At 39.5% G+C, this 27,777-nt stretch overlaps 1 protein-coding gene across 2 annotated transcripts in view; it reads left to right on the forward strand.

Annotated features, from left to right (window-relative positions):
• Nucleotides 1–27,777, forward strand: part of PTPRB (protein tyrosine phosphatase receptor type B) — a 128,945-nt gene that overhangs the window by 15,244 nt on the left and 85,924 nt on the right. The window contains exons 1-3 of one of the 2 annotated variants that reach the window (XM_037848207.1): nt 14,630–15,169; nt 15,565–15,838; nt 26,738–27,016. In XM_037848207.1, coding sequence (XP_037704135.1) covers nt 15,116–15,169; nt 15,565–15,838; nt 26,738–27,016 — 607 coding nt within the window. In that variant the 5' untranslated portion in view covers nt 14,630–15,115. Of the gene's footprint in view, nt 1–14,629; nt 15,170–15,564; nt 15,839–26,737; nt 27,017–27,777 lie in introns of those variants that run through there. The other variant, XM_037848206.1, reaches the window with a different exon arrangement.

Below are 27,777 nucleotides of genomic sequence, written 5' to 3' on the forward strand. Positions count from 1 at the left end.
TATTTTCCCATTTTTTGCCTAGTTTTGACTATTGTGGAACACGTAGCGAAGTGCCAAGGGGTAGCCAGGCCCTGCTGGAATGAGTCAAGAGCATCAGCTCTGGAGCTTGTGGCAGGTGCACCAGCCCGTGGGCCAACCCAGCACTAGCTTATCAAGCTTACATGGTCCAGCCCAGTGCTGGGTTTGTAGGCTCAGGTCATGGCAAACACGCTGGTGGTTTTTCTTTTAGTGTTTTTCTGGAGTGAAATCTACTGCAGTGTTTGTGTGAGCCTCCCAGGTGAGGCACTGGAATGACTTTGCAGACACCCCTACTTCCTGTTCCGGTTTTCTCTTGAAGCTTAGGCAAATTCTTGACTATGTCCTGAGACAGCATGTAAAGCTATGTTCTGTCCAAAGACAGTTTCTAACGTTGCAGTTTTCTGTGGCTAAGGCCTTATACAAGGCATCCCTGCTTCATCATTATTTGATTTAGTGGGAGCATATACTTGATAACAGTCAGTTATAAACACTGTAGTTAAATCCTTTGAAAAGTAAAAGTGAGGCACTTAGGAGATACAAGGCCGGTCCTTTCAAATTAATTTTGAAAGTTATTCCACTTGGAGATAGGATGCCCAGAGTGTGTAATAAGGAGAAAAATCATTCAACTTAATTGTTTGGGATTGTGTAAAAAAATCTCTATGCATGCCCTGTTTTCTTTATCAGGCAGCATTTGGTTTGTGAAGATTTTGAACTGACCGAAGTGAGCTGGGCCTGGGTTGGGTTGGTGTGTAACTGGGTGAAGACAGGAACAATCTGAATATGAGCTCTTGGAGGGTGTGGCCTGTATTTATTCAGCTTTGTATCTCTAGCACCTAAACAAGGTACTTAATATTTAATGAAGTTTTGTGGAAAGGAAAGGGAAGGAATGAAAGGAAAGAAAGAAGAGTGAAGTGGGTGAAGTAGAGAAGAGAGGCAATGAGGGAAGGGGAGAGGTGAAATGGAATGGAGAGGAACAGGGTGGAGTGGAATGGAATGGAATGGAGTAGAGTGGAGTGCAGTGGAATAGGGAGAATAGAATGGGGTGCTAGAGATTTGAGTATTTTGAAGTTGTTTTTGGAAGCGGGTAGAACTGTTGAGCAGTTGGATAGAAAATGATGTATCTGTGAGTCCAGGAGTGAGTAGCCATGCTTTTTTATTGCCTAAGGGTTTTGAAATTTGTGTGTATCTGATGTTTAACATGTGCAATTCTTTTTCATTCAAGAGTTAATTATCAAGCTCCTTTTTCTCTCTTCTATTCCCTCCATTTTGTCTTTTAATGACTCTTCAACAACAACTACAAAAACGTATACGAGAAAAATGAGGAGGAGTCAATGGTCATTGTTCAAGTTAGTGACTTTGGAAATGTTCATCCACTGAACAGACATTTCTTGGGGCTCTACCTAGTGTCAGTTCACAGAGCAGTTGAGAATCAGGCTTTAAGGTCAAAGCCGTGACTCTGCTTCATGCTGACTACATGACCAGGGCAAGCTACTTAAACTTTCTAGGCCTCAGTTTCCTCATCTGTAAAATGGAAGTGTTCTAGTTTGCTAATGCTGCCGGAATGCAAAACACCAGAGATGGATTGGCTTTTATAAAAGGGGGTTTATTTGGTTACACAGTTACAGTCTTAAGGCCATAAAGTGCCCAAGGTAACACATCAGCAATCAGGTACCTTCACTGGAGGATGGTCAATGGTGTCCGGAAAACCTCAGTTAGCTGGGAAGGCACGTGGCTGGCATCTGCTCCAAAGTTCTGGTTTCAAAATAGCTTTCTCCCAGGTCATTCCTCTCTAGGCTTCAGTTCCTCAAAAATGTCACTCTTAGTTGCACTTGGGGTATTTGTCCTCTCTTAGCTTCTCCAGAGCAAAAGTCTGCTTTCAACGGCCGTCTTCACAATGTCTCTGTAAACTACAGTTCCTCTCTCAGTTCCAGTGCATTCTTCAGAGCATCCCTCTTGGCTGTAGCTCCTGTTCAGAATGTCACTCACAGCTGCACTGAGTTCCTTCTGTTTGTCAGCCCATTTATATGGCTCCTCTGATCAAGGCCCACCCTGAATGGGTGGGGCCACACCTCCATGGAAATATCTCATCAGATTATCACCTACAGTTGGGTGGGGCACATTTCTGTGCAAACAATCTAATCCAAATGTTCCGACTTAATCCCCACTAATATGTCTGCCCCACAAGATTGCATCAAAGAATATGGCTTTTTCTGGGGGACATAATACATTCAAACCAGCACAGGAAGTAATAACAATTACACCTCTGCAGGCTATTTCGAGGATTGAGGAAAATAATGCATGTAAAAAGCTCAGTACAGTAACTTATCCTTAGTAAGTGTATAAGAAATAATAGCTGTTACTGAAGTTTTTTTTAACTGGGACACAAAGATGAATTGTTGCCCTGAAGGAATTCACTGTCTGATGAGGTGGTAAGGGAAGTAAAGATACACACCCAGTTTTTATGGAATACCAAAGAGAGATTCTTGACTGGTGTGTAGGTTTCAAGGAAAGTCTTCTGCAGAAAGGACTTCTGAACTGAGCTTAAAGGAGTGTAGGAGCCAACCTAATAGGAGGTGGGGAAGGTATGGGAGGTGGAGGGAGTAGGATGGAAAGTTAGGAAGTATCTAAATTTTATCATAAACTTAGCATTTTAAAGAAACTTGAGAGTTTTCACTTCAATCTGATTATGCATTCGATATCCATTTATCAAGCACCTACTACTTGTCAGACATTGGCAGAGGATGTGAAAATAGGCAAAAAAGACAGTATTATAGAATCGCTTAGAGGACACAATGGGGTCAAAATCATCAGCACTGTGCTAAGAATATATAAGGGCCCTGTAATAATTCTCCCATGTACAGAAATAGAATATGTATTGATGAAGATCTCAAGCCTGTTTTCAAATTCATTCCTCAACCAGAAACAGTCATTAGCTCCTACTTGTTGTTTTAATCAATGGCATTATTATTTTTATCTGTCACTCATTTTTCCATATATATGAAGCCACTTGGTAGAATTTAGAACACTTTGACCTAAGAGAGAAATCTAGAGAAGAATGATTAACAATGGAATGCTAAGATTTTTATGCTCAGAAATCCTATGTCATTAATTAATATTTATTGAGTGACTACGGTGTTCTAGACCCACAATCAAAGGATGAGTTAATGTTGAACATGAGGTTAGCAGGGGTTGTAGAGGTGTGACAAAACACTTTCCAAGAGGAGGTGGCTCCGTATGTGTATCCTTCCTTCCATCAAGAGTCCCTTTGGGTTATGAAGAAGGAAACATGAAGAGATGCCATACAGTACCTGCAAAAGAAAAGAATCTAGGGGGTAAAATAATAGCTAAGGTTTGTGTACTAGTTGCTATGCCAAGCACTTCTTTATACTTAGGAGGTTGGTCCTTGTATCCGTTATACATCACTGTGTAACAAATCACCCCAAAACGTAGCACAAGTAAAATAACAGAAAGATTAAAAAATGAAAAAGAAAGAAACATTTTACTCTTTCTCATGATTTTGTGGGTGGCTGGGTGGTTCCTCTGTGGTTCTGCCTGGGCTCACTCTTGTGGTTGCATTCACTGTAGGGTCAGCTGAGATGGAAGATTCATGATAGCCTTCCTTGCATGACTAACAGTCAGTGCTGGCTGTAGGCTGGGCATCTTGGTTCTCCTTCACATGGCCTAGTACCCTCCAGTAGGCTACAGTGGCTTCCTTTACATGCTTGTCTTTACATGCTTTGAGAGGGAGCAAAAGTGGAAGCAGCGTGGCTCTTGAAGCCCAGGTTCTGGATTCCCGCATGGCTTCTGCCACATTCTGTAGGTCAAAGCAAATCACAAGCCAGGCCAGATGCACGGGATGGGAAACGGATTCCACCTTTTGATGGCAATGACTACAAAGTCACATTGCAAAGGAGCATACATATTGGATGGGAGGAATCTGTGGCTATTAAATTATCTACCTTAGTATATTTATTGTCATCTCTATTTTGCAGATGTTTAGCTGAAGCTTAAAGAAGTTAAGGATTTGCTCAAGATCAAACAACTAGGGAGTGGCAGAGCAGGGAGAAAAGTATACACTTACACACACACACACACCACACACACACACAGGGACACCTAATCTCCTTATTCTCTCACATAAAGCTCCAGTTAATGAAGGCAAACGCCAAGGAAGCGGACATGATTTAGAACTCAGAAATCTCTCCTCGCTAATGCTGCTGCGACATGGTCCTGCATTGAGTCTTTTTTGAACAGGATTTTCCTGCCTTTCTCCTTTTCTTCCTCTTTCCTCCCATCCTCCCCTGCCAATGTGAGGTGTCTAACTTCGGAGGGTTGTATACTTGGTCTAGAATTTGAGCTTAAAACTCTGTGTTCTCTCCCTCCCTCCCCCTCTTTCTTTCTCTTCTCTCTCTAAGCTTAGACACGAATTAAATGAATTAACATGTATCATATGCCTAGAGCAGTACCTGGAAAATAGTGCTTGATTAATGTTAGCTGCTGTCATTGTTATTTTCGCCATTATAAATAGCATGGTATGGGTGTGTGCATCTTCATGAGGGCAAAGTTGTTGGTACAGGAAGCCTGTCTATAGTATGAGTCAGGAACTAGCTAGATCCCAGATCGGCAGTATCAGCATAACCTGGGGACTTGTTAGAAATACAATCTTTTAGGTCCTTCCTTAGATCTACTGAATCTGAAACTCTGGGGGCGGGGCCCAGCAATCTGTTTTAACAAGCCCTCCAGGTCACACTGATGCACTTTTAAATTTGAGAACTAGTGATACTGAAAAATCTGGTGCCTCACCCAGAATATCTCCCAAATGCCAGTTTCCCACCATTGATGGCACTTTTATGCATTGTGTTTGTGGGGCAGGGGAATGTCATAAAAGCCAAATAATTAAGTAGCCAAAATTCATTTATCTAATGATAAATGTTCCCATTCCTCAAGGAACGGGGCCTTGGCTAGGTCAGCGGGGCCTAGGAAGTTAGGGCACAGCTGCTAGCTCATAGGGTCTCCGAGTTAATCAGAAAAGGGTGCCTCCAGGTGCATGCAGTTCCACCATCAGTGTACAATTCTTGGCAGTGCAACAGGGCTGGATTTCAGCCCCTACTCACACCCACAGCCAGGCACCCCTATATACAACTTATACAAAGATGCACAGTATCCTTGCACACACGCCCAGTTGTAGATCAGCCCATGTGTAGGTATCAGAAATGTGTCTTGCAGGTACTAGTCATTCCCAAGGGGCAAAGGGAGGCAGGCAGAGCTGGAGGCAGCAAGAATCTATGAGTAGTGGGGAACCTGAGTGATGGGGCAGCGCAGGGCACAGGAGGAAGAGGTCAGGAGTATGGAAGAGGGTAAATGTGGCAAAGTGACCTCCACACGGAGGCAGGGTGGGCCATGGACTTGACTGTGGCTTCAAACCTTGACCAGCCTCGGTCTGTTGTTTGAGCTGTGTACTCTCAAGAGAGGTCCAGTCTGGAGCCCCTTGTAGTCATGTGGCTTTAGTGGCGGTGGTTTGATAGAGTGGTGAAGAGCTGGGGAAGCCAAACAAACCTGATTTAAACCCCACTGGTATTATACCTGTTGTTTTATACGTGTGTGTGGTGGTAATGGCTACTCAACCCAAGTCATACTTGCTTCCTCTTTAAAATAAGGTTAGTGAAGTATACACTGCTAGCCCCATAAGACAGTTGTGAGGATTAAAATTTGATGAAGTACTTAGTATATTGGCTATACATGATAAGTGTACAATGATGTTAGCTATTAATTCTAACTTCTTATTTCTGCCTCGTCATTCCTACCCTGTTTATTCTGTGGGATCGTTGTGAGAATGAGATGTGCTAATGTATTCTGTGAGCATACGTTAAAAACATTACTGGCTGGTTCGGATGCTGCTGAGTTTCTGTAAGTCTTGTATGGAGGCACACCTCCTCCTTCCCCTCCCACCCCTGCCCTTGCAACAGCCTGGGAGAGGGAGTGCACTTCCCGAATTCATGAATAGCCATTGTGATGCTGGTCTGGGCTTGAACATTTCTGTGTTTCCTTCCATTTGGCCTTCGAAGAGATCACAGTCCAGTGTAAGTCTGTGAATAAGTGAAGAGGCAAATCTAGAAAACACATCCCCCTCCCCATAAGGTGTATCATCCTTCATTGTTAAAATATACAGGGGAGTCTCCCCATGGCCGCCACTGTCCTGTGGCCAGAACCAAAGATGGAATGGTGTTCCCCTTCACCGAGGCAAAAGCCTAGAGGGAGAAGTGCAAAGATATAGAGCAAAAAGCCATCCCCCGATCATGCCTCATGAGTGACTCTTAGATTGGCTGATGTGAATAGGACAAAATGTCAACAGATTCCAAGACCTCAGATGGTGCAAAAAAGGCCATGCCAGGGAGTAACGTGTTGTGGGAAGGATGCGTTGCTGAAGGCTCTAATTTGTAATTATCATTCAAGCCTAATCCTGACAAAAGGCTATAGTTTTCCTGGTTTGCCAGCCAAAGTAGATTACCATGTGGCAATAGCATAAATACGGTTTATAATTCGCTCAACCCCTCCAGCATTAAAATCACAATGATTTTTCTTTTCTTTTCTTTTTTCTTAAGTGGGTGATTTGCATTATTTTCCATTTTGTGCACTAAAGGACAGTGTTAATATTTGGTCACAATATAAGTAATATGCACATGGAATGTACCACAAAACAGAATGTGTTCTGGGCTCTTCAACGTGCCAGCAGATCCCTAGAACATTGGTCTCTTTGGTCTGATGAGGTCAATCCCAGACAAGGGTTGATGCAGTGGGGAGACAGGATGGCAAATGAAATTTTGAAGGAAAAGGGAAATGCAATCAAACAAGAAAGTGGGATGTGCTGATTGAGATAGGAAGCTGGTGGTTCTCAGCCACACATTGCTAAACTTCTTGCAACCTCTCTGTAAGTTTAAATTATTTCAAAACTAAAAAGTTAAAAATAATAATAATAAAGAAAAGAGGAGAGTAGAGGTTTGTTTAAGCACTTTCAGAGGATAGAATCCAAAGGCTGCTGCTGAGTTAGGGGTAGACCTGTGGCTGAGACATGCAAAGACCTGTCTTCTTCAAGAAGCAAGGGAAAAAGCAAGGATGGAGAGGAGAGCAAACCTTGGAGTGAAATGGTGGTGAGTTTGCAAGAAAGCACAGTAACTGTTAGGCTCAGGACTGGTGGATACATCTGCTGATTAGCATGAAGATAAGATAAAGAAACTCTGGAAGAGACTACTCAGTACTTTAACTCTCTAAATCCATTCCAGGAGAAGATGCCCAAGCTGCATATTGTTCGCATCTCTTTCACCAACAGAATGACAGCTTTGAAAACCAGTAATTCTAAAGTAGGATGAAAAATAATTGTAAAAAGGAAGTACTATGAATTCCAGGAGCTGTCTTTGAAGCAAAAATCCCTTTCCATTCTTCCACACCTTGGGGGAGCTGGCAGTAGAATACTACCATTGCTAAATACAGATGAGAGGCCCACTGGCAAGCCTTCTATTTGGAAGTTATCCTGGAAGCACCTGTTTTTTCATCAAAGCTTTTCTCATTTTGGATTCCTACAGATCTGGGCCAATAAGAGGGTCCTATGTATAACTATAATAGGCGCCTACTGTTCATCTGTGTGTCTGTGAACATTTGTGTTTGTTCTTCATTCAGCAAGGCCATATTTCCAGGCCGGGACAGCAGAGTTGTGGTGAGGATACCACAAGTATGTGCTTTGCTAAGAGTTTTGACCTTGATGGCCTGAGTAACAACACTAGAAAAGACCTGCAGATTATTTGAGAAGGACTAGATCCTCCATGGAGTTGGGATCTGTCCACTGGAAATAGGGGCTTCTTGGACACTAATTTACCCTAAGGCTTAGGAGCTAGGTATTCCTAGATTCTGTAATGGTAAGGGTTCCGGATCTGCAATGATGGCTGAAGAATGCAGTCTTGCTTCATACAAATACTCAGCTCTGCCTTTGTTTAGTAGTGGGGGTGTGGATGTCTATTCTGTCAATGAATAAACAGAGACTGAGTCTCTATAACCTGGGGATGTGAGAGAGATTATAAAGAGACAGGACTCCTTCCTCCAAGAAGTCTATTATCTGGCTGATGGTTTTAGCATTCAATTTTTGAAAAGTATGATAAGTTCCTTTGACCTTCTGCTTTGATCACTGTCAGCCTAAACATGCAGGGGCCTCTGAGGTGCCATGTGTCTCCTTCATCCAGCAAAGAATGATGGAGTGTTGGGGCTGTATGGAACTAGACCTGACCCAGGGGCAGTTGGAATGGCGGCCCAGCATGGGTTCTCTAAAGAGAAAGCAAAATCCAAATATTTTGCATGTTTTAAAATTTTTTAAACAGTGTAAAGATCATCCTACAAAAGCCAAAAAAGGTTTGTGTAGGCCAAACAGTAAGTGAGCCCGCTGTTTGCAACCACCAAAGCGTTCATGGGCAAAACCATTCCAGCAAAGTGCCATACTGAATAGAAGGCAGCCTTTACCCTCCAATCATCATTTTCTGAGCGAGATGGAGAGGGTATTCATTTATTTGACTTTTTACTCTTTTTCCTTAAAAACAATGTTATCTTAAGCCATGTTTTGTTTATCTGCCTAGGGATTGGTGAATAAACATTCATGAAAACCAGGACCTAGCTCCTGAAACCTTACTGTATAGCAGCCACACCCATCCAGACAGCCCACTGACAGCATTAATGCCTTAACTTGGTTTATCTGTGAGCAGACTCATTTTGAGCCTGCAATGGTAGGAACTGAATGATGTGAGTGAAGACGCAGCAGAAAGGGCTTCAGGTTGAAAAGGTGACTCATTTACATTCACATCTGGTTGTGACTCATTCTCTCTCTATGGTTACAAAGCTATGTCTAAAGCTGTGCAAAGTCCATTTCCTCCGGATTAAAAAGAATGGGGGAGGGGAAAGTGAGAAATTGGTGTAACACACACAAACACACAGACACACAAACCCAGGAAACCTTAGAGATGTGTCTGAGAGAGACTATGGAACCTGCTGTTAGAGACATATCCGGCACTCCCACCCCTCCCTTCCAGGTTTCAAAAAAAATCTTGGCATGGCCAACAGACTGAACAGCCATTAAATGTCCTTTGTGCTGATCTACTAAAGTTTCTCTTGGGTACTACCTCAAAAGCAATGATAATTTCTTGTGATTTGGATGCCCTCAGAACAACGTCTAGGGACTGTGTATTCTCTAGTCTTACTGGATGCACAGCATGTACGATTTACTTTATTGCTATTCATACAATGGTTTTAGTATGAATAATCATACTACCTGACCTTTATTGAGCCCTTTAGCCAGCAACTGCACTATGCATATTACATGCAGCTTCTCCCTTAAGTCTCCAACCACCCTCCAAGTGCTTTTATTATTTCCATTTTCCTAGGGAACTGTGACCTGAGGTTAACTAGAAAGATTCCTTGACATGTAAGTAACCCAAACTGTATCTCTTAACACAAAACAGAATGGTCATGGTCCATTTTGAAAAACTGCTTATCAAAATAATTGTTCCTTAACGTTTAATGCACCTCTTTTTAAATGCAGGGTGCTGGCTGCAGGTTAAAATTATATTCACTTTTGCCATAATTTGCTATTGAGTCAGTTCAAATTAAAACTTGGAAAAAAATCTTGCAATTGTTTTTAATTGGCACATCTCCTGATTACTATGCTTTCTTCTTTTTAAAAATATCTGGGAAAGCGCCTCAAGTGAGATTTGCATAACAAAACTACTTCCTCTGAAAAGGCATCAGAACTGGTCTTTTGTCTAATATGCATTAAGTGTGCTGCATGTTGATCCTTTCTCCTTTAGCATCCACAATTTATTTTTACTATGTTGCAAATAGTAAAGTATGCTTCATATATACATATATATATATATATATGTATATGTATATATGCAAAGTATGCATATTATATATTATAAAAGTCTGGTGACTTTTACTTATTTGACACATTCTAAAATTGTTCAAGACCTTCTGACTCACCTGTGAAGTGTCTTGTAATGCAAGAGCTAATGAAATTTATGAGAAAAGAATGGCAAGATATCATTAACTCTCCTGAATATAAAATGATATATAGTGCAGAGTTTATGGTTAGAGGGGTTGACAGTCTGAGACTTTTGTTTGGATTTTGAGTAGCTTTTTCTCACCAAAGAGAACAGGAGCAGGAGGGTTTGTTAAAACACAGATTACTGGGCTCGCCCGCAGTGTTTCTGATTCATTAAGTCTGAGGTAGAGACATATAATTTACATTTCTAATCAGTTGTCAGATGATGCTGATGCTACACTTTGAGAACCACCATCCTAAAGGGTGCAACCTACCTCTTCTTTCTCATTTTCTTCTTTTCATATTTCCACCTTTTCCTCTTTCCCTTCAAAATCAGTCTTTTCTCCTTCCTCTTCTTTATTCCTTTACCCTTCCCTCTTTTTTCTCTTCTCTTTCCCTTCTTCCCATCCAGGATGGTATTTGAGGCATGCAGCAGGACCATGTTTAGATGGATTTGTTTTGAATCTATTTATTCACTTAACAATATTCACTGAGTGGCTAAAAAGATTCATTCATTTGTTCATTTGTTCATTTATTCAACAAATATTTGTTGAGACTTTACCAAACACCAAGCAAGAGGGACAGGCAGACATGGCCACTGCCCTACTATAATTTCCCATATGACCAGGAAGGCAAACAATAGACAAATATACAGATAATTAAATAATTCCCAAGTGTCACTGATGCTCTGAATTAAATAAATGATTTGCTGTTATGGAGAAGAATGGAGACCCTATTTTACCCTGTGAGGTTAGAAAAGGCCTGCCTCCCTTGGAGGTATGTTTCAGCTGAGACCTAAAGGATGAGAGGAAAACAGCCAAGCAGAGAACCTGGGGGAAAGTGGTCTAAGAAGAGGAAATGACAGACACAAAGGCACTGGGGCAGGAAAAAATCAGCTCTTTGGGGATGTTCCCAAAACCTAGACCAGTGCCTGGCACATACCAAGTACTCAATCAATATTTGCTTAATGAATGAATAAATGAATTGTCAGACAGGGGCAACTGGAACATACAAGCCTAGCCAGAGAGAGGCAGAGGAGTGGGCAGAAACCTGGTCATGGGTGAGGAGTTAGGATTAAACAATCAATTTTACCAATCCACCCTGCCCTCCTCTAATGCATCCAACATCCCACCAACCTGTCCCCACAGACAGCCCAAACCCTGATCTAAAGTAGCAATTCTGTAAAGTGTGGTCCCTTAACCTCTGATAAGCCATTGTATCATTTGGTGTCTATGTTCATAATGTGACAAGATCCCTGCTTTCAGCCATGAATTAATAATTAATGATTATGTTAATTATAATTATGAATTAATTGCTATGAAAAAATTTTTAAGGGACAGCTCTTTGTTCACTCATGTCTAATCAAAAGCAGTCCCACCCTTCCTTTATAGTCTGGGAAAGGTTTCATAGTCGCTGAGAAGAGGATATTCCCTGAAAAATTGCAGAGTGGCTGATCCCAAATTCCTGGAATACAGCAACTTCTAAAGCAAATGCAGTGTCGTTATGCAGGATAAATAGGTTCAAAAAAAGTTGAGGAATTCCAAACAAAGATGAGAACAAAGGAAAAATGGGTGAATTTATTTATACTTTGTACAGTAGTTTCAAATAAACTCCTAGTAGAAAAGATTGTATCTGGTAGCTTTTCCAGTCCCATACTTTCTTCAGTCTATTACAATTCTCTCTGGTTACTCACATAAAAATATGTGCTTTTAAAAGGAAAAATGTAATCATTAAAAGCCTGAGCTTAAACTTTCCCTCCTTATTTCATATTATGTAAATTTTTATGGGTTCTTTCAGACCCCCTAATTATGTTTTGAACCCTTGTGTGAGTTTCAAGGTCTCAAAAAAAAATAAATAAATAAAATTAAAAAAAAAAAAAAAACAGACGAACAGGCAGTTAAATACCTTTGGAAAAGAAATGTCTGTTACTCTATTATTACTGGTACTTTCCTTCACATATTGCCACAATTCTTCAAATACATCAAGAATACAAAAATAGATGACAGATGATTCTAAATGTGCCTTTCCCTCATTAATATAGCAAAAATAAAATAATTGTGTTTAAAGAAATCACTCCTTTTTTTCCTAACTCCTATTCACAAGGGCATTATTAGTGGATCACTTTTAGTAACACAGAATTTGGAAGCATCTGTGTTGTTACGAAGATAGTTTGTTATTGCCCTGATTGATCCTCTTCAAACTTTGCTTTTTGGTGCATTTACCTGAGTTATAAGGAGGGTTTGTTAGGCCATATATTGGAAATGAAATCTAACTCTAAAAGTATTAACTGATGGGGTACAGTAGGTTGGTGGCATGTAGTATAAATTTAAAAACAATGTTTGGAAAGCTTGGAGAACATAGGATTTATGAAGATTTCCACAATGGACAGAAGGGTATTTAGTATATTTGGGTAGGAAGATTCAAATCTCAGGGACAACCTGCAAGAAAATCTTAAAACACTAATGGAAAAGACAAAGAGAGGAGGGGTACAGGTGGCAAGGCAGCAAAAGTTAAGTAAGGGGGGTGGAGGGTTATGTTGTGGATGAATTTAAAAGGGAGCAGAAAATATGATTTGGATGCAATATGGATTACTAACATCTATACGTTACATCGTAGTTAGCATAGGTGCTTTAACATGTGTAATTTTATTTATTCTTCATAATGGTTCTGTGAAATATTTGGAGCAGGTATTTTTCTAGTTTTACAGACCAGGAAGCCACATTATTTTTGGAAATTAGCAAGAAAGGGAAAAACAATGTCCAGAAGGAAAAGGTATTTTATTTCAACAGAATCACACAATATTGGTCCTATTGTTTCTGATTTATTTCACTCAACATAATACTTCCAGAATTCATGTTGTAGCATGCATCAGAACTTCATTCCTTTTTTATGGCTGAATAATATTCCGTTGTATGTATACACAAATGGTGCTGAAGGTAGCACATTGTGATTACAATTTATTTCACTGCAATGTGCACCTAAGAATGGTGGCAATGGGAAATTTTGTATGTATGTGTGTATCTTACCAAAAGGAAGAAAGAGAGAACTGAAATAAGACTCTTATAAAGGCTGAAGGCAACCAGAGCCTCCAATGAGGCTTGCAAAATCTAATGGGGGGCACAGGTGGGGGGAAGGCAGCCCCTGAAGATCCTGAAAGGCATGTCAGGTTGTACAAGGCCAACGAACTTGGAGGGTAAAATATAAAGAGACAAAATCTGCTTGGGAAGACAAATGATCTTGGCAGAAAAGTGTGAAATACACAGTTTTCCCAGAAATTCCCAGATGTGTTAGATTTGACTTTCTTTGACTGTTTGCTAACTTAAAAAGGAGATTTGAGATACCTGGCCTGGCTGCAGATTAGAAGCTCATAGAATCTCTGAAGGGGTGGACACTGTATTGTTTCATTAAGAGATTTTTTTTAAAATGTTTTCTAAAAGAATCAAAAAGAATTTTCACTGTTTTTAAATTTTCCTCAAAGTAGATATCCTGTTGTAGTAGCCAATTATATAACTTTATGTATAACCAGTCTGTATGAAAAAGAAGGAAGCATGTCATCCTTCCTATTCATTTAGCTCTGGAGCTTTTCTGTTTTGAAAATTGAAATGTGAGGTGATACTCTGCTCTCCTTTTATGGCAGTTGTTAGGGATGGCATCCAGAGAAAAGCAATAGAAAACCATAAGCACTATTGCAATATTTTTCTATTACCCATGTACAACTAAACATTTTGCTCTTCAGTTATTAGGGGCTTTTCTAAAATCCATTTTCAGATACATAATCATTGAGGTGCTGAGGCAGTTGCTGAAAGACATAAAGTTAGTGCTGAACACTGAGTAAATTCGATTTCTTCATAAATTTGTGGGGAGATAAGCCATCACATAAGTAAATATTTTCCACAAATGAGAGTTTCCATTGCTTTCTTTTGTTGGTTGAACAATTGTGGATGAAATGCTTCTAATTACTGGGGGTTCAGTGATGAAACTGCTTTGCTTGTGGGTTAAACAATTGAACAATTGCTGATTATATTTGTTGGTAGCTAGCACTATTTGTATAAGATTTAAAGGAAGACACAGATCTACCAAAGAGGGGAAAGCGAATAGGAGAACCGAATGAAAATCAAGTTGACAATGAACAGGAGGACCCTTTTGAAGTATTTATCTCTTGCTGGTGTCACGGGGATGCGCCTTGGGACAAATGAATGTTTTGAGGTGAGAAGGGCAAAAACACTCTAAGGAAAGTCCTCAGGAAAGAGTGTAGGGGACCTGGGAAATCTGCTGTAGTCAAGTTTCATCCTGGGAAAAGAAGCCTTGGAGAAAGCAGATGAGGAAGATAGGAAGGAAGATAGGGAGGGGAAGGCGCAGGGTGTGGAGAGGGGAAGGGGGCGGGAAATGGAGGCCTGGAAAGTGAGAGGGAGCAAGTACTAACTGTGGCTGCGAGGAATGGGTCGAGGACCACAGAGAGGGGAAAAGTGAAAGTCTGGGAGGAGGAGGAGGCAGAGCCCCGCGGACACCGACAGCACCCTTGGCCCAGGAGGCGGCGGCGCTGGGCAGTTTGGACAGTTTGGCCGCCTCGGGTCAGGGGGCCCTCTTGGCAGCCTCAGGCGTTGGCTCCTCGGGGCTCCCTCCCGCCCCGGCGCATTGTTCCTTTGCCGGGAGACAAGGAAATTGCCTTTTGATTGCGGAAGTCCGTGGACGCAGCTCGGGGCGAGGCAGCTCGGGTCAGAATGGCAGCGTGGGAAGGGCGGCGCGCTGCCTGCCCCCGCCGCTTCTCGCGTCCGCAGCCCGCCCGGGGCGGCAGTGACAGCAGCAGTAGCGGCGGCCGCCGCGGCCCCTGCGTGTCGCCAATCTTGAGCCAAGCGCGCTGCGCCCACGGGGCGCGCTGAGCGCGCGCACAAGTGGCCCCCGCGGCGGGTCCCGGGCTGCGCCGCCAGCGCCAGGACTCCCGCGCCCTGCGCGCGGGCGCCCAGGCCACCCTGCGTCCAAACTCCCTCTGTTTAGTCTGGGGCTTAACTGCTGAGCGCAATGCTGAGCCATGGAGCCGGGTTGGCCTTGTGGGTTGCGCTGAGCCTGGTACAGGTGAGTGACCCGAGAAGGGGCTCGGGGCTGATACGCCCCCTCCCCGCCAAGAACCATATTTCGCTTCACTTTCCAATCTCCGAGTTGCGCTTTGGCGAAGGAGGTGGCAATATTTCTTCCTCTCCCTTGTTAAAAACGATCTTCCTCCGAGCTCCCAGACAGCCTGACAGCTCATCCTGCTGTCAAAGGCAAAAAGCCACGCTCTCTCTCCAGCTGCTCCTAAGAGAAAGCAACTGGGGAGAAAGTTGACATTCGCCTTCCCCAGCTGGAGGGTAAAGGAAGGGCGGAGGCTGGGGGCAAAGGGGGATGTGGAGGAGGCTTGGGGGCTTGCTGCAGACACGTCCTTGGGCAGCACAGACTGTGGGCTTCAGCTGTTCTCTCTGGTTCCTTTGCAGACAGGATTGGCAGAGCCAGTGAGATGCAACTTCACCCTGAAGGAACCCAGGGTCTCCAGCCGGTCTGTTGCTCTCCAGTGGAAAACTTTGGGGTCACCTTGTAACTTTAGCCTCATCTATAATTATAATACCTCAGAGGTCGTGTGGTGCCACCCCACGCAGATAGACAACACCACCTATGAAATTACTCTCAAGGATTTACAAGCAGGAACCATCTATAACTTCAGAATTGTGTCTCTGGATGGAGAAGAAAGAACTGTGGTCTTGCAAACAGGTAAAAGTTGACAAGTGCAGCCTGGAAGGCCAGGTCACTCAGGGCTGGGCTCTGTCTTTTCAAGCTGATGTCTCCTTTGAGTTCCAGGTTTATAAAAAATAAAGGTAAAAACACCTGTGAAGATAAATACCAACAAAGACTTCTAGTCTGCTTAGATCCAGCCAGGAGTGGTTTGGTTCACTTTCAAAGAAGGCCTTAGTGCTGAAAACAGAGGACTAGCTGCTCAAGGGGAGTGTGCAGCAAAGAAGAGAAACTATGGGCTGGGGAGAGAATTTGTTAAAGTGATGTGGTTTGAGATTCCAGAGCATTAAATTGCCAAACACTAGAATAATTTTAAGTATATGTTTTTAGAATAAATAATGGAAGTGCAAGTATTAGAGATATGTCTTTCCTCAACTGTGTTGTATTTTTGGAACCGTGACATAAAATATTCAAGAATAGAACGGAGCCATTCATAGGGGAAATTTTGAAAAGTCCCTTGATGGAAGGGTATGAAAATTGTTTTGTATTACTTGAGTAACTAAAGCAGCATAATATCAGAGAACAACCTTTGCTTGTCCTGAACCTCAATTATTTTACTTATGTTTTTGATAAATCCTTTCATGTGTATGGTAAGAGTTTGTCTTTGCAGCCTCCATTTTCTCATCTGTAAAATGAGTGTTAGATTTGGTCATTTAGGTTCAAGTCCTTACCAAGTCCCAGTACATGGTTAGAGGCTGTCAGGCACATTTGTCTTTAATCCCACTGCTACCTTCAGATGCATCTAAATTCTCCTAATGACTTTGATGTTTGATGATTTCATTAGTCTAGAAATATTATCATTTGTTGAAATAGTGAAGATTACTTGAATCCAGAAATTCAAATTTAAGTGAAAATAATCTGAAAGTTAAATTTAAAATGTGTTGTCCTTTCTTGACTTTCACATTTCAACCTATACAAAGATTACTTTTTTTAGCTCCAGTTCTTTAAAAAGGTGTGAGAGCTTTCTGGACGTTCACAGGACAGTTACGGCAGGGTCAGGAAATTTAACTGGACTTGTGTAATAAGTCACCCAAATATTAATGCTTTTATTTTTTTCAGAGAAAAAAATCAGAAAGCCCAATTACCTCACTTGCTTACTTCAGATGGAAATTTCAGATAATATCTGAGATTTGCAAAAGCTTAAATTGAAAAAAGAAACTACTTGTTAAGTATTTGGTTTTTTTAATATGAAATCAGGGAGAGACTGAAATCAGCCACATCATTCAAATGCTTTCCAGAAGTTTAAACCTCTGGGTTTTTATCATAAACCTGTTGGTGTCTTTGTATTTGAAGACAGTTTTGTGAGCACTCATATATAACTAATACTGTGAAACTTATAACATAGAATCTCCTGATGTGCTAATTATATTTCATAAGCTGTTTGACCAACTGGAGCGTGTGTTGAATGGGGCAGAGTGACTAATAAAACTAGGTGAGCCTTCAGAAGCTTGTGGGAGAAAAGATGAAAATCTCAAGAAGCCAGAATGCATTCGTTTAAATCAGAGGATTTATTTTTTGGAAAATGATTCAAAGGACGAAGACTCACTAATCAGTGTCACTAGTTAGAATGGGTTTGAGTTTAATTATGTGTGTAGGTGTTTCAATTCCAAAGGAACTTTTGAAATGTAAGAAGTATTTGCATTTTATTGACTACCTTGAGTAAAACGAAACTTCCTCAGCATCCACCATGTGCTAGCATTCAAGGTTCTCATAACTTTCTTAAGGAAGTACTTTTCACAGATACTTTTCACCAAAAATTTTATGAGCTTTGTGATAAATGTGAGAAATGAAAATTGCAGGTGGTGTTTGTGTAATGATAATGTTTTCACATTTATTTGTATGATGGTATAACCCTTAGAGTTCTCTACATTTTTAAAAATAAAAGCGTTCATGACTTAAGATATTTAAAAATTTGTTTCAGCCAGGAATGTGTGTATGTGTGTGTGGGTGTGTGTGTGTGGGGGGGGGGGGGTCCTTGTTATTTATTTATTTATTGTCAGTAGTGCTTTCTATATTTTACAGATGTAATTTTTTTCAATTAATTAGGAGAAAATACTAATATGCCCCTGTATTGATTGCTAAATGAAAGAGATGAGCTCCATAAATTATATTCGATTGTTACCAAAGCAAGACAAATGAGTAATATAATATTGAGTCTGGGACAAGAAAGAAAGAAAGAAAGAAAGAGAGAAAGAGAGGAAAAGAAAGAGAGAGAGAAGAAAGAGAAAGAAAGATAAAGAAAGAAAAGAAAAGAAAAAAGAAGAGGGAGGGAGAGAAAAAGGCATCCAAAATGTGTTGTGTTTTCTCTATTCCATTTTGCCTGCTTTTTGTTTTTGTTGTTGGGTTTTGTGTGTGTGTGTGTGTGTTTGGTCTAGAATAAAATAGAGTGAAAGTGAGATATGATTTAGATAGAAGTACAGAAGTTGCTTGGATCTTTTCTGTATAATTCCACATCTGATTTGTCTGATTTTTTTTTCTGATAAACTGTCTAAAGTAGCTAGTTATGCTGATGTCATATAAACAGGACCCTGAGGATCAAAAGCTTAATTAAATGAGAATGTTTAGCAATAATCTGTTTTCACTCCAGATTTAAAATAGAGTAGAAGGGCATATGTGGATTCAAATTCAGTTCAGCAAGCATTTATGGAGCTTGCATACTACAGAGAACCGTGTCATGCAGTGACAGTGAGTTTATAAAGATGACAAACAAAACATGGCCCCTGCCCTTGCAATCTTGTGGAGGGGTGAGAGAAAGTCATGATGAAGGTTGCACAGAGCTTTGGAGCTATACCACTTCTTTCCTGGAAAAGGACCTCACCCTTCCTTGTTTGTGTCATGCTTTCATGACTTTAAAGGAGAAAGAAGACATTTGGCAGTTCATAAGTTTATTTGCTCATTAAATGGTCCATGCAACAAGACTCTCCATTGAAATTCAAATTGTTTAGGTGTGAATTCACCAGAAATCAGATAATGGAGATACCAGATACTGAAGAACTCAGCACTTTCCTTAGTCTGTGTCCTCAAAGACTAGAGCAAAGTTGCAAACAGGTAGCCTATGGGGGTGTCTAGGGGCCTAAATAATACATATGTTTTCTTTGGCTCATGTAGCATATGTGAAAAATTCAAATTATTTCCTAGCATTAAAAAGGAAATTTCACATGAAAACACAGACGTACAGATTCTCTTGAAATATTTAGATTTGGCTAAATTGGGCCTGTCTGCCTAGAACTGGCTGGAGCTGAGTTGTGGCTTCTCTCTTTAGACACCAATTCATTGGAATCCCCCCGAATCAGTTCATTTATTTCTTTACTTGAATGTGTCATAAAGATATGTTAATCTGTGACTTCTACTTTAGAGTTTTCTCATTTAGAACTTTTGCCTAGCAATAAGAATTTGGTTTTCAGTACCTGAAATGGCATCTACCATGTGACAGGTGTTCAGTAAATATTCATTGGTTGGATGTATAGAAGTTTGAATGGATAGATGGATGAATAGATGGGTAGATGATATATATAGAGAAAGAGAGATTGATCATATATAGATATAGATAGTAATTAATGAATAAAATATTTTTTAGTGGGAGAATGTGTATATACTAAAAATATGATCTATTCTTCTTGGGTTATGGGTAAGTTATGGAGCCTAAGAAGTAATCTTGAGGTGGAGAACTTTACCTATAGGAAGAAGATCCTAGTGGCATTTTCCCTCTTGTTTGTCAGTTTCAGCTACTAATTAACAGCCTGGAACAAAAGGTATAAAAAATATCTCAAATGATTTTAGCTATTTTTATATAGCTAATTCTTTTGTTTTAAAAAAAAATCATTTTAGGGGCTTTAGTACAAAGTCCTCATATCATCTGTTATTTCCACTTTAAAATGTTGCTTATATGGCTTTAAACATAGGCCATTATTTCTCGATAATGTTTGTAAGCTACTTACCTCAAAATCTCTTGCAGAGTTTTATAAAAAGGAGATCCTTGGTTTCTACCCCACATATAATGAATTAGAATTTAGAAAGAGTGGGCCCTGGGGAATCTACATTTTAAATAAGCATCAAAGTGAATCAATGCACATAAAGTTAAAGAGCTATTGACATAGTTTTTCACTTATTCATTGGCATTAAGATTTTGGTACCATTCCTGCTTCAGTATGGTTAAGTCTATAAAGCCTAGGAATGTTTATTTTCTTTCTGAAGAAAAGAAGAATACTCTAGTATTTGTTTCTTACTTTTATAACACGCAAAACACCTTATTTAGTAGGTAATAATTTTAAAACACACATACATATGTAGTTTAATTTTATTCTCATGGCAACCCTGTGAAAGGGGTATTTTGAAGAGGAGGGCTATTTAGTGGTTAAGAGTTGAGGTCTAAGGGCAGATTTCCTTCACCACAACCTAGATGAGTTGCCTTGGGCAAGTTACTTTACCTCTAGGCTTGTTTCCTAATCTATAAAAAGGGAGAGATAATAATAATGCCTACTTCATAGCGTCATTAACAGGTTTTAACTGGTTAATATATAAAATTCGGAATAGCTGTTCTCACATAGTAAGTGTTCAGTAAGTTTACTCATACTACTTTCATGTTAATATGAGGATATGGATCTTCAGAGGAATTAGTTAATAATTATACAAATCCACACAGCTAATATGTGGTAGAGCCAGAATTCGAACCCTGATTTTCTGGTTCAATATTCTTTATACTTTATATTTATACTTCAATATTCTTTCCTCTACTCTGCAGAAAGGATATTAATTTTAAGTTGGTGTTAGTCCTCCTAAATTTCCATGTATTTTGTTGTTACTTCTAAGCAACTTTTAAAGACTATTATAAAATACTTTAAATCTACATGTATTTAGCTTACACCAAATGTGGAATAATGATTAAAAAGTGCTAGCAGGAAGAAACTATAAGCAGCTATTAATTTCAATTACGTTGAACTTTCAGTAATAGACTTAAATACTTAGCATCCAACCATTAGCACTCCAGTTATTTCAGGAATTTTAAGGTCAAGCCAGGCTCCCTGCATGGAGTGAACCAACCCATTTCTCAGTACTTGACCTTCCTTTGTATGCTTAGGAAGCCCCTTCCATTGGTCTCACTTCTGTTGGTGTGCATGGCATTCTATGAGTTGGCTAGAAAGAGATAAAATCTAATCTGTCAGGACAGAATGGGAGAAGAACATAGAGACATCATTTTGCCTTTCATTGCTAGTAAAGGATACGACTGACACCTTTCTGACTTTATGAGGAGAAATCAAACCCATTCTATAATTATGTATGAATGTAAATGAAGATGCATATACTCCCCTAACCTATAATATGCAGTTCTAGTGAACATGGTAGGGATCCAAACAGATTACCAGGGATTTGTTTATTTTATTTTTCTTTCTTTTTTATGCAAAAATTCAAACACATAAAAAAGTAAACAGAACAGTATAATGAACCTATCACTTACCTTCAAAAATTATCAACTTATGGCCAATCTTGTTTCATCTATATTCCCACCCACTTCCCCACCCCCACATCATTTTGATGCAATCCGAGTCATCATCTAATTTCATTTCTAAATATTTCAGCATCTATCTCTAAAAGATAAGGATTATTTTATAACCTAGCCAAAATATCATTATCATCTATAATTTAACAATAATTCCTTAATGTGAAGATGTCCATGTTTGGAAGTGCACACCAAGTGATAGCTCATGAATTTCTGCATTAGAGGGATTTCTGGGCAGCAATCTCATTGGAAGATGAGACCCAGGGACTTCTCTTTACGTTCCATTTATATAGGTCTTCAGATAATATTGAGAAAACCTCTATTGTTGATATCAAAAATTTGGGGTGGGACTGCTGAAGGATATCATGGGGAGGAGAATGCCAAAGTCTCCATAACTAGTTTGGTACCCTCAGTGCTGACAGGGCTCTCTAACCCTCACTTTTTTTAGTCTTTCTTCATGAAGCCCATCACTGAGCCCTTGGGCATCATTCTCTATTTTGCATATTTAGCTTTGATGCTGACCTGTGTTACCACTGACAGCAAGAGCTGCAGCAACTCTGATACCGACTTACCATTCATGAGTGCCCCGGCGAGTCAGGGACTGTGCTTAACACTTTACCTCCATTACCTCTTAACCCTTCAACTCTGTAAGGTAGATATCATTAGCCCCATTTTACAGATGAGGAAACTGAGGATCAGGAAGGTTAAGCAACTTGCCTAAAGCCACCCCTGTGTTGACAGTGTTGAAATTTGAACCCACATCTAGTCTGACATCAAAAGTCTGCCTCCCTGATAGTTCATCTTTTTGTTTGAACTTTTCACACGTCTTAACTCCCTGAGTAGATTAGAATCTCACAGAGCCGTGGTCATCTATCTGTTTACATACTATTGCCTAATATGGTGACCCACAGAGTAAAACGGTGGCCCACCCAATTGTTGATGATGCAAATGATTGTCAAAACTATTTTAATTTTCCTTTTGAGAATGATAAATCTTTAAAAACTCCTTGGTACCTGAGTTTTGTATCTAGTGTATAAAGGTGTTAGGTCTAATGAATGGCAGTCTGATGTATTAGCATAAGTTACTGCATCATCTTTAAAGAAAGCCAGAAAACTCTCTATAGTCAAGCAGCTAGTTAGATAGTGGTGAGAGATAAGGTTGGGGAAGGGAAGCAGTACCCAGTATGAGTAACTTTGGGTGCATATGAAGAAACTTAGACTTTTTCCTGAAATGGGAAATCATGGAAAGTTCTTGGTGTTTTATGAAGATGTAAGTATGGAAGATGGAAGAGATGTATAAAGAGGTAATTGGCAATAGTAGAGGAAAACGTGGAGGACATCTAGAAAACTCTTGGAGTAATCTAGACACAGAGTGATCAGACTGAGGTAAAGGCAGTAAAATTAGGCAAAAAGGATCAAACAAAAAACACACACATTATTTTCTTAAAAAAAAAATAGAACTTTAATGACCACAGAATTGAATTTAGCTATTATTACTATTGTTCATTTTGGCTGTGCTACAATATTCAAACCACCAAATAAAAAATCGGCAAATTTTCCCATTATTTCCCCATAGACATCTGGTTTGATTTTTTTGTTGTTATGCTGAATGTGCAATTCATGACATCACTTTCTGCCCTGGGTCAGCCAAGGTGTGATGGAACATACAATTTGGAGCCAGGTGTTAGAAGCTGACTTGTACTGCCTGTTACCTGTATGACATAAACGAGTCACTTAACATCTCTGAGCCTGATTCCAAACATGTTGTAAACTATGAGATCCTACATAAGTATAGTGTGGTGCTATTATGCCTTTGAGAAAAGTTTTTGGCACCAATCCATGGATTGGCTGCACTCTTGTTATAGGTTGAATAAATGCAATTATTTATTCCTATATCAAGGAATATTCCTATATCAAGATACTGATATTTTAAAGGCCATGCTCTGACAAAAATATAAATTAAGGAAGCAGTTATTACTTGCACTATATATGTGACTTTCTCCCTCTTCCTAAATCACACTAAAAAAAGAAAAAAAAGGAAAGAAAGTAATAATTCATTTTGGTTCAGGAATTTAGCCAAACTTTGTCTTTTCTTTTGAGTTCACAAAAATTGGGTTGACATCAAGCCTACTTATGAAACTCTGGGCCTTCCAAATACTGGTAGATTCATTCCAATATATCAGATGAATACTGCAGACCTTTGCATTTGACATGTCATATTCCGTGTCTTTCTTGAACCAAGAAATACAGAGATGAGATGTCTTAAATTTATGGCTCATGATACATTTTAAACAAAATTAAAATATTGCTTTATGGTTTTTTACAGAAAATATACTTCACTGGTTACTATGTGTCTAAGAAAAAACATATAGGTGAAAAAACAAGGAGGCTATAATAGCACACCTTTGTACCCTTGATTCCTCTAGCCTGCAGCATAAATTACATAAGTAGCATTTTCTAGTTACATATGATCTGTCACATGATGAGAAGGTTACAGGTATATAACTAAATTTTCACATAGCATTAAAAATGTCTTTGTATGTGAGAAATTAAAATACCCCTGATGAAAGTGTCTAATTTGTATCTAACAAAATAATGAAAACTTTAAATACAGCAGAGTTTTCATTGTGCTTAGATGAAAAAGTACTTCTCTGAAAACTATTAACTTCTGCAGTATGCAAAGCAATGGTGGATAACTGCCAGCAAAGGGCTTTATCACAGTTTAAATGGGGTTTAAGTGTTTGTTTCCAGTGCAGGTTCTCCCAGCCCAGGCACTTCCCAGTCTCATTGTTCCTTTGTTCTAGCGGATGTACAAAGGATTGACTGTTTTGTTTTCTGGCTCAGAAAGATTAGATAAAGTCTGCATTTCTGAACTTCACCCTCTAGGCACGCAACTTTAAACTTCAATTTCTATAGCTCATATTTTGCAGATTACATATGTTTAGATTGTACCGATCATAACATCATTTTCTTTAACTTTCTTCTGACTTGGTAGTACACATAGAAGACGGTATTGGTTTCTTTTGAAATATCGTTGGAAAGTAGCTGTCGCATCATATACTTGTCCTTCAACTGCCACTTCAGCAAAAATGCATCTTCTCAATTGGGTAGGACAGGGTTGTTCTGGAGTTTCAGTGGCTGTTAGGATCTCATGGTTGTGAAATGCCTTATTCCCGCCAGGCAACACGAAAACTTTCTGCCAGGGGTTATTGTGTTCTTTCCTTTCATTATGACATCCTCATTTATAGACTGTTATGTAGGATAGAAAATTTAATAACCCTGGCAAACATGAACTACAGTTTCTCCTTAAGAGCAAATAAATGAGAATCATCTTGGGAATTTTTCATCTTGTTTTAACAGTTAGAAAGTTTGTCCAGCTGATAAGATTTTATCAAGACTTTTTCATGAAGAAGACAATTAAGGCAGTATCAGTTTAATTTTCTTAAAAATTTTATTTTCGCCTCAAGTTTATATTACTGAGTGTCCATTGTGTGCCAGGTAAAGTCTCCTCTTTATCTTGTTAATCCTCAAAACACCCTGTAATGTAAATATTCCCATTATCCTGTAGGCAAATGGGAAAATTGAGGTTTGCTAAGTTAAATAACTTGCCCAAAGTCTCATGGCTGATAAGTGATGGAGCCAGGATTTGAATTTAGTTCTGACTCCAAAATCCATATTCTCTAGCACTGCATCTCACTACTTCTTCGTGACAATATCTTTTCTTGGTTATAGAAATAGTCATCATCATCATCAAAATAACAGCAAACATTGTAACTTACTATGTGCCAGACACTGTTCCAAGTGCTTTATTTGTAATATTCAATTTAATCTTCATACCAATTCTGTAAAACAGATAGTATTATTACCAGCATTGTATAGATAGTGCAACTGAGGCAATTGTCCCAAGTGACACTGCTACAAGATAACAGAGCTGGGTTCAAGCCCAGGCAGTTAGACTCTAGAACCTCTTTGGGGAGACCAAAGGGCTGTGCTGTGGTTTAAACCATATGACTTTGTCTTCCAAGCTCACCAGTGCTTTGGGCGCTCTCTGGAATGTCTTAAAGTTACTGCTACCTCAGCTTGCTTCTCAGCTAACATTTCATATTATCGTTAATTATTGATATTGTAAAATGTTATATGGCTTAAGTTTTGCAATATAACATACTCATATAAATCATAGCATAAAACACAAAGACATTAGATTGATCAAATGCTGAATTAAGCCTGTCGTGTCTATAGATGACCCACAGATCTGCCTTTTTAATATAGAGTAAGGTTACCTTGTTCCTATCTATGTTTATGTACATCACAAGTGAACACTTTCTTAAACATATCCTGTTCTTCTAAGAAGGTTCTAGAATTCCTGGAGTTATCTTGTGAGTAAAATGTTATCAATCAGGAGGTAGATAAGAACTGAGGCCATCACAGCTGTGCCACTAGATCACTTGACCTGACCTGACCCTTGAAAACTGGTCTTCTGTATCTCAAACCCACGTTCTAGGCCAAGAACCATGTGGGCTTTCTGAACATTTCTCATATGTAAGTGTCTCTCAATTGTTCTACCCCTGACATTTAGGGTAGGGAGAGCCTTACTTCTCAGATGTTCTCCCAATTCCAATGCACCAAAAGAATAGCTACTCACTAAATGCCAGTGACCTGGTTCTAACCTGGAGACATACTGTTCATCCTATTTCAAGTTACATAGTGGAGATTTGATGTGTGGCTTTGAGAGTGAAAACAAAGTGAACAGCTGGGTGCAGGACTTCCCCATTTCCAGCTGTACTTTGGGTTCCAGCACCTCAGAAGTGTCCCATACGCTTTATGCCCAGAACTGAGGTTTAGAAAACCTATGGATACAGGCAACCCCAGCTATTGGGAGAATTCACTTTGATGAGTAAGCCCAGCTTAGGCTCATAACCAGATCTGTATCTTTTGTGGTTTCCTAATACATGAAAACCATGCCAGGTTACGTATACTTCGTACCAAAAATCCACAACCTAGAAAAGAAAAAAATCAGTATGAATTTAAAATTATTTCTAAATATCTATTTTCTGCTGTGCCTGGATGTTTGTCAATGTTTGAAAAGTTTACTAAATTTGCAAGCCAAGGAAACTATAATCTTGCTTGGATTTCCAAGGTCAGAGTTACCTTAAAAATTTTTGTTAGAAAAAAAAGAGTTCATGTGAGTAGTAGCTAAGTGGATTAAAAAAAAAAAAACAAATGAAATGGCAGGTTTGGACGTGAAGTTAAAATGCCAGTTTGTTTCACAGGCAGTCGACTCTTAAAAGTTTTTAAGGAAAATTGATCTGGATTGCCATGAGGTAAGCCTGTATTTGCAGAAGTCTTCAAGCCATGTTCTCTTTCTTGGTATTTATCTTGCAGATCCTTTGCCTCCTGATAGGTTTGAAGTCAACAAAGAGAAGGCTACGTCAACCAGCTTGCATGTTTGGTGGACTCCTTCTTCTGGAAAAGTCACCTGGTATGAGGTGCAGTTATTTGATGATAATAACCAAAAGATACAGGGGGTTCAAGTTCAAGAAAATTCCTCATGGAAAGAATATACCTTTTTAAACCTGACTGCTGGTAGTAAATACAATTTTGCCATCACAGCTGTTTCTGGCGATAAACGTTCGTCTACAGTTTATACCAATGGATCAACAGGTAAGACCTGTTTATATATATATATATATGGGTACTTAATAGTCTGTGATCTTTCTGGAGTTATGTTTTATTCAAGGAATGGTAGTGTGTTACAGTGGAAAGACTGAAAATAAGGAGGTGTGGCTGTGCTGCTAACTTGCCATATGATTTTGAAGTCATGGGACTGGAGGGTTTTCCATATTGAAATAGATACTCCCTACCAGCCCTTTTAACTTACATCCTAGGCTGCCTGATTTTCTAAGTCTGTGCCGTAAAACTTATTTTTAAAATGCTTTCCTCCTTCGTATAGTCTTCTCATAACATTAAATCATGATATTTCCTAAATATTTCTATGTTTGAAACAAGTCTTTGCTCCCTTGACTTGGAGAGAAATAAGTCATCTCTTCTACCCACATATACTGACACTGGCCACCCCTTCCATAAAGTATGTGTATTTCATATCATTCCCTCTCCCCATGTTCTCTCTCTCTCTCTTCCCATTTTCCATCTTCTATAATTCTTTCCTTTTTATCTTCTCAAAGAAATACTGCTATGCAATATCATATTTCATTCATAAAAATTACCTTAATACCTACTAAATGGGGGAGATAGCCAAGTAATCTTGATGTAGCATTAGGCTGCGGACTTTGAAAAGAGCATTAAACAAGGCTCCAGTAAAATTTCAAGAGTGCTGTTATTCATTACTGTTATCACACCAGATAGATGTACAGAGAGGCGTAAATGAATGTGAGATTCCAAGTAAATGTCTCTGTGTGTCTTCT

This window comes from Choloepus didactylus, chromosome 8 (assembly GCF_015220235.1).
Source record: "Choloepus didactylus isolate mChoDid1 chromosome 8, mChoDid1.pri, whole genome shotgun sequence".
Classification (NCBI taxonomy): domain Eukaryota; kingdom Metazoa; phylum Chordata; class Mammalia; order Pilosa; family Megalonychidae; genus Choloepus; species Choloepus didactylus.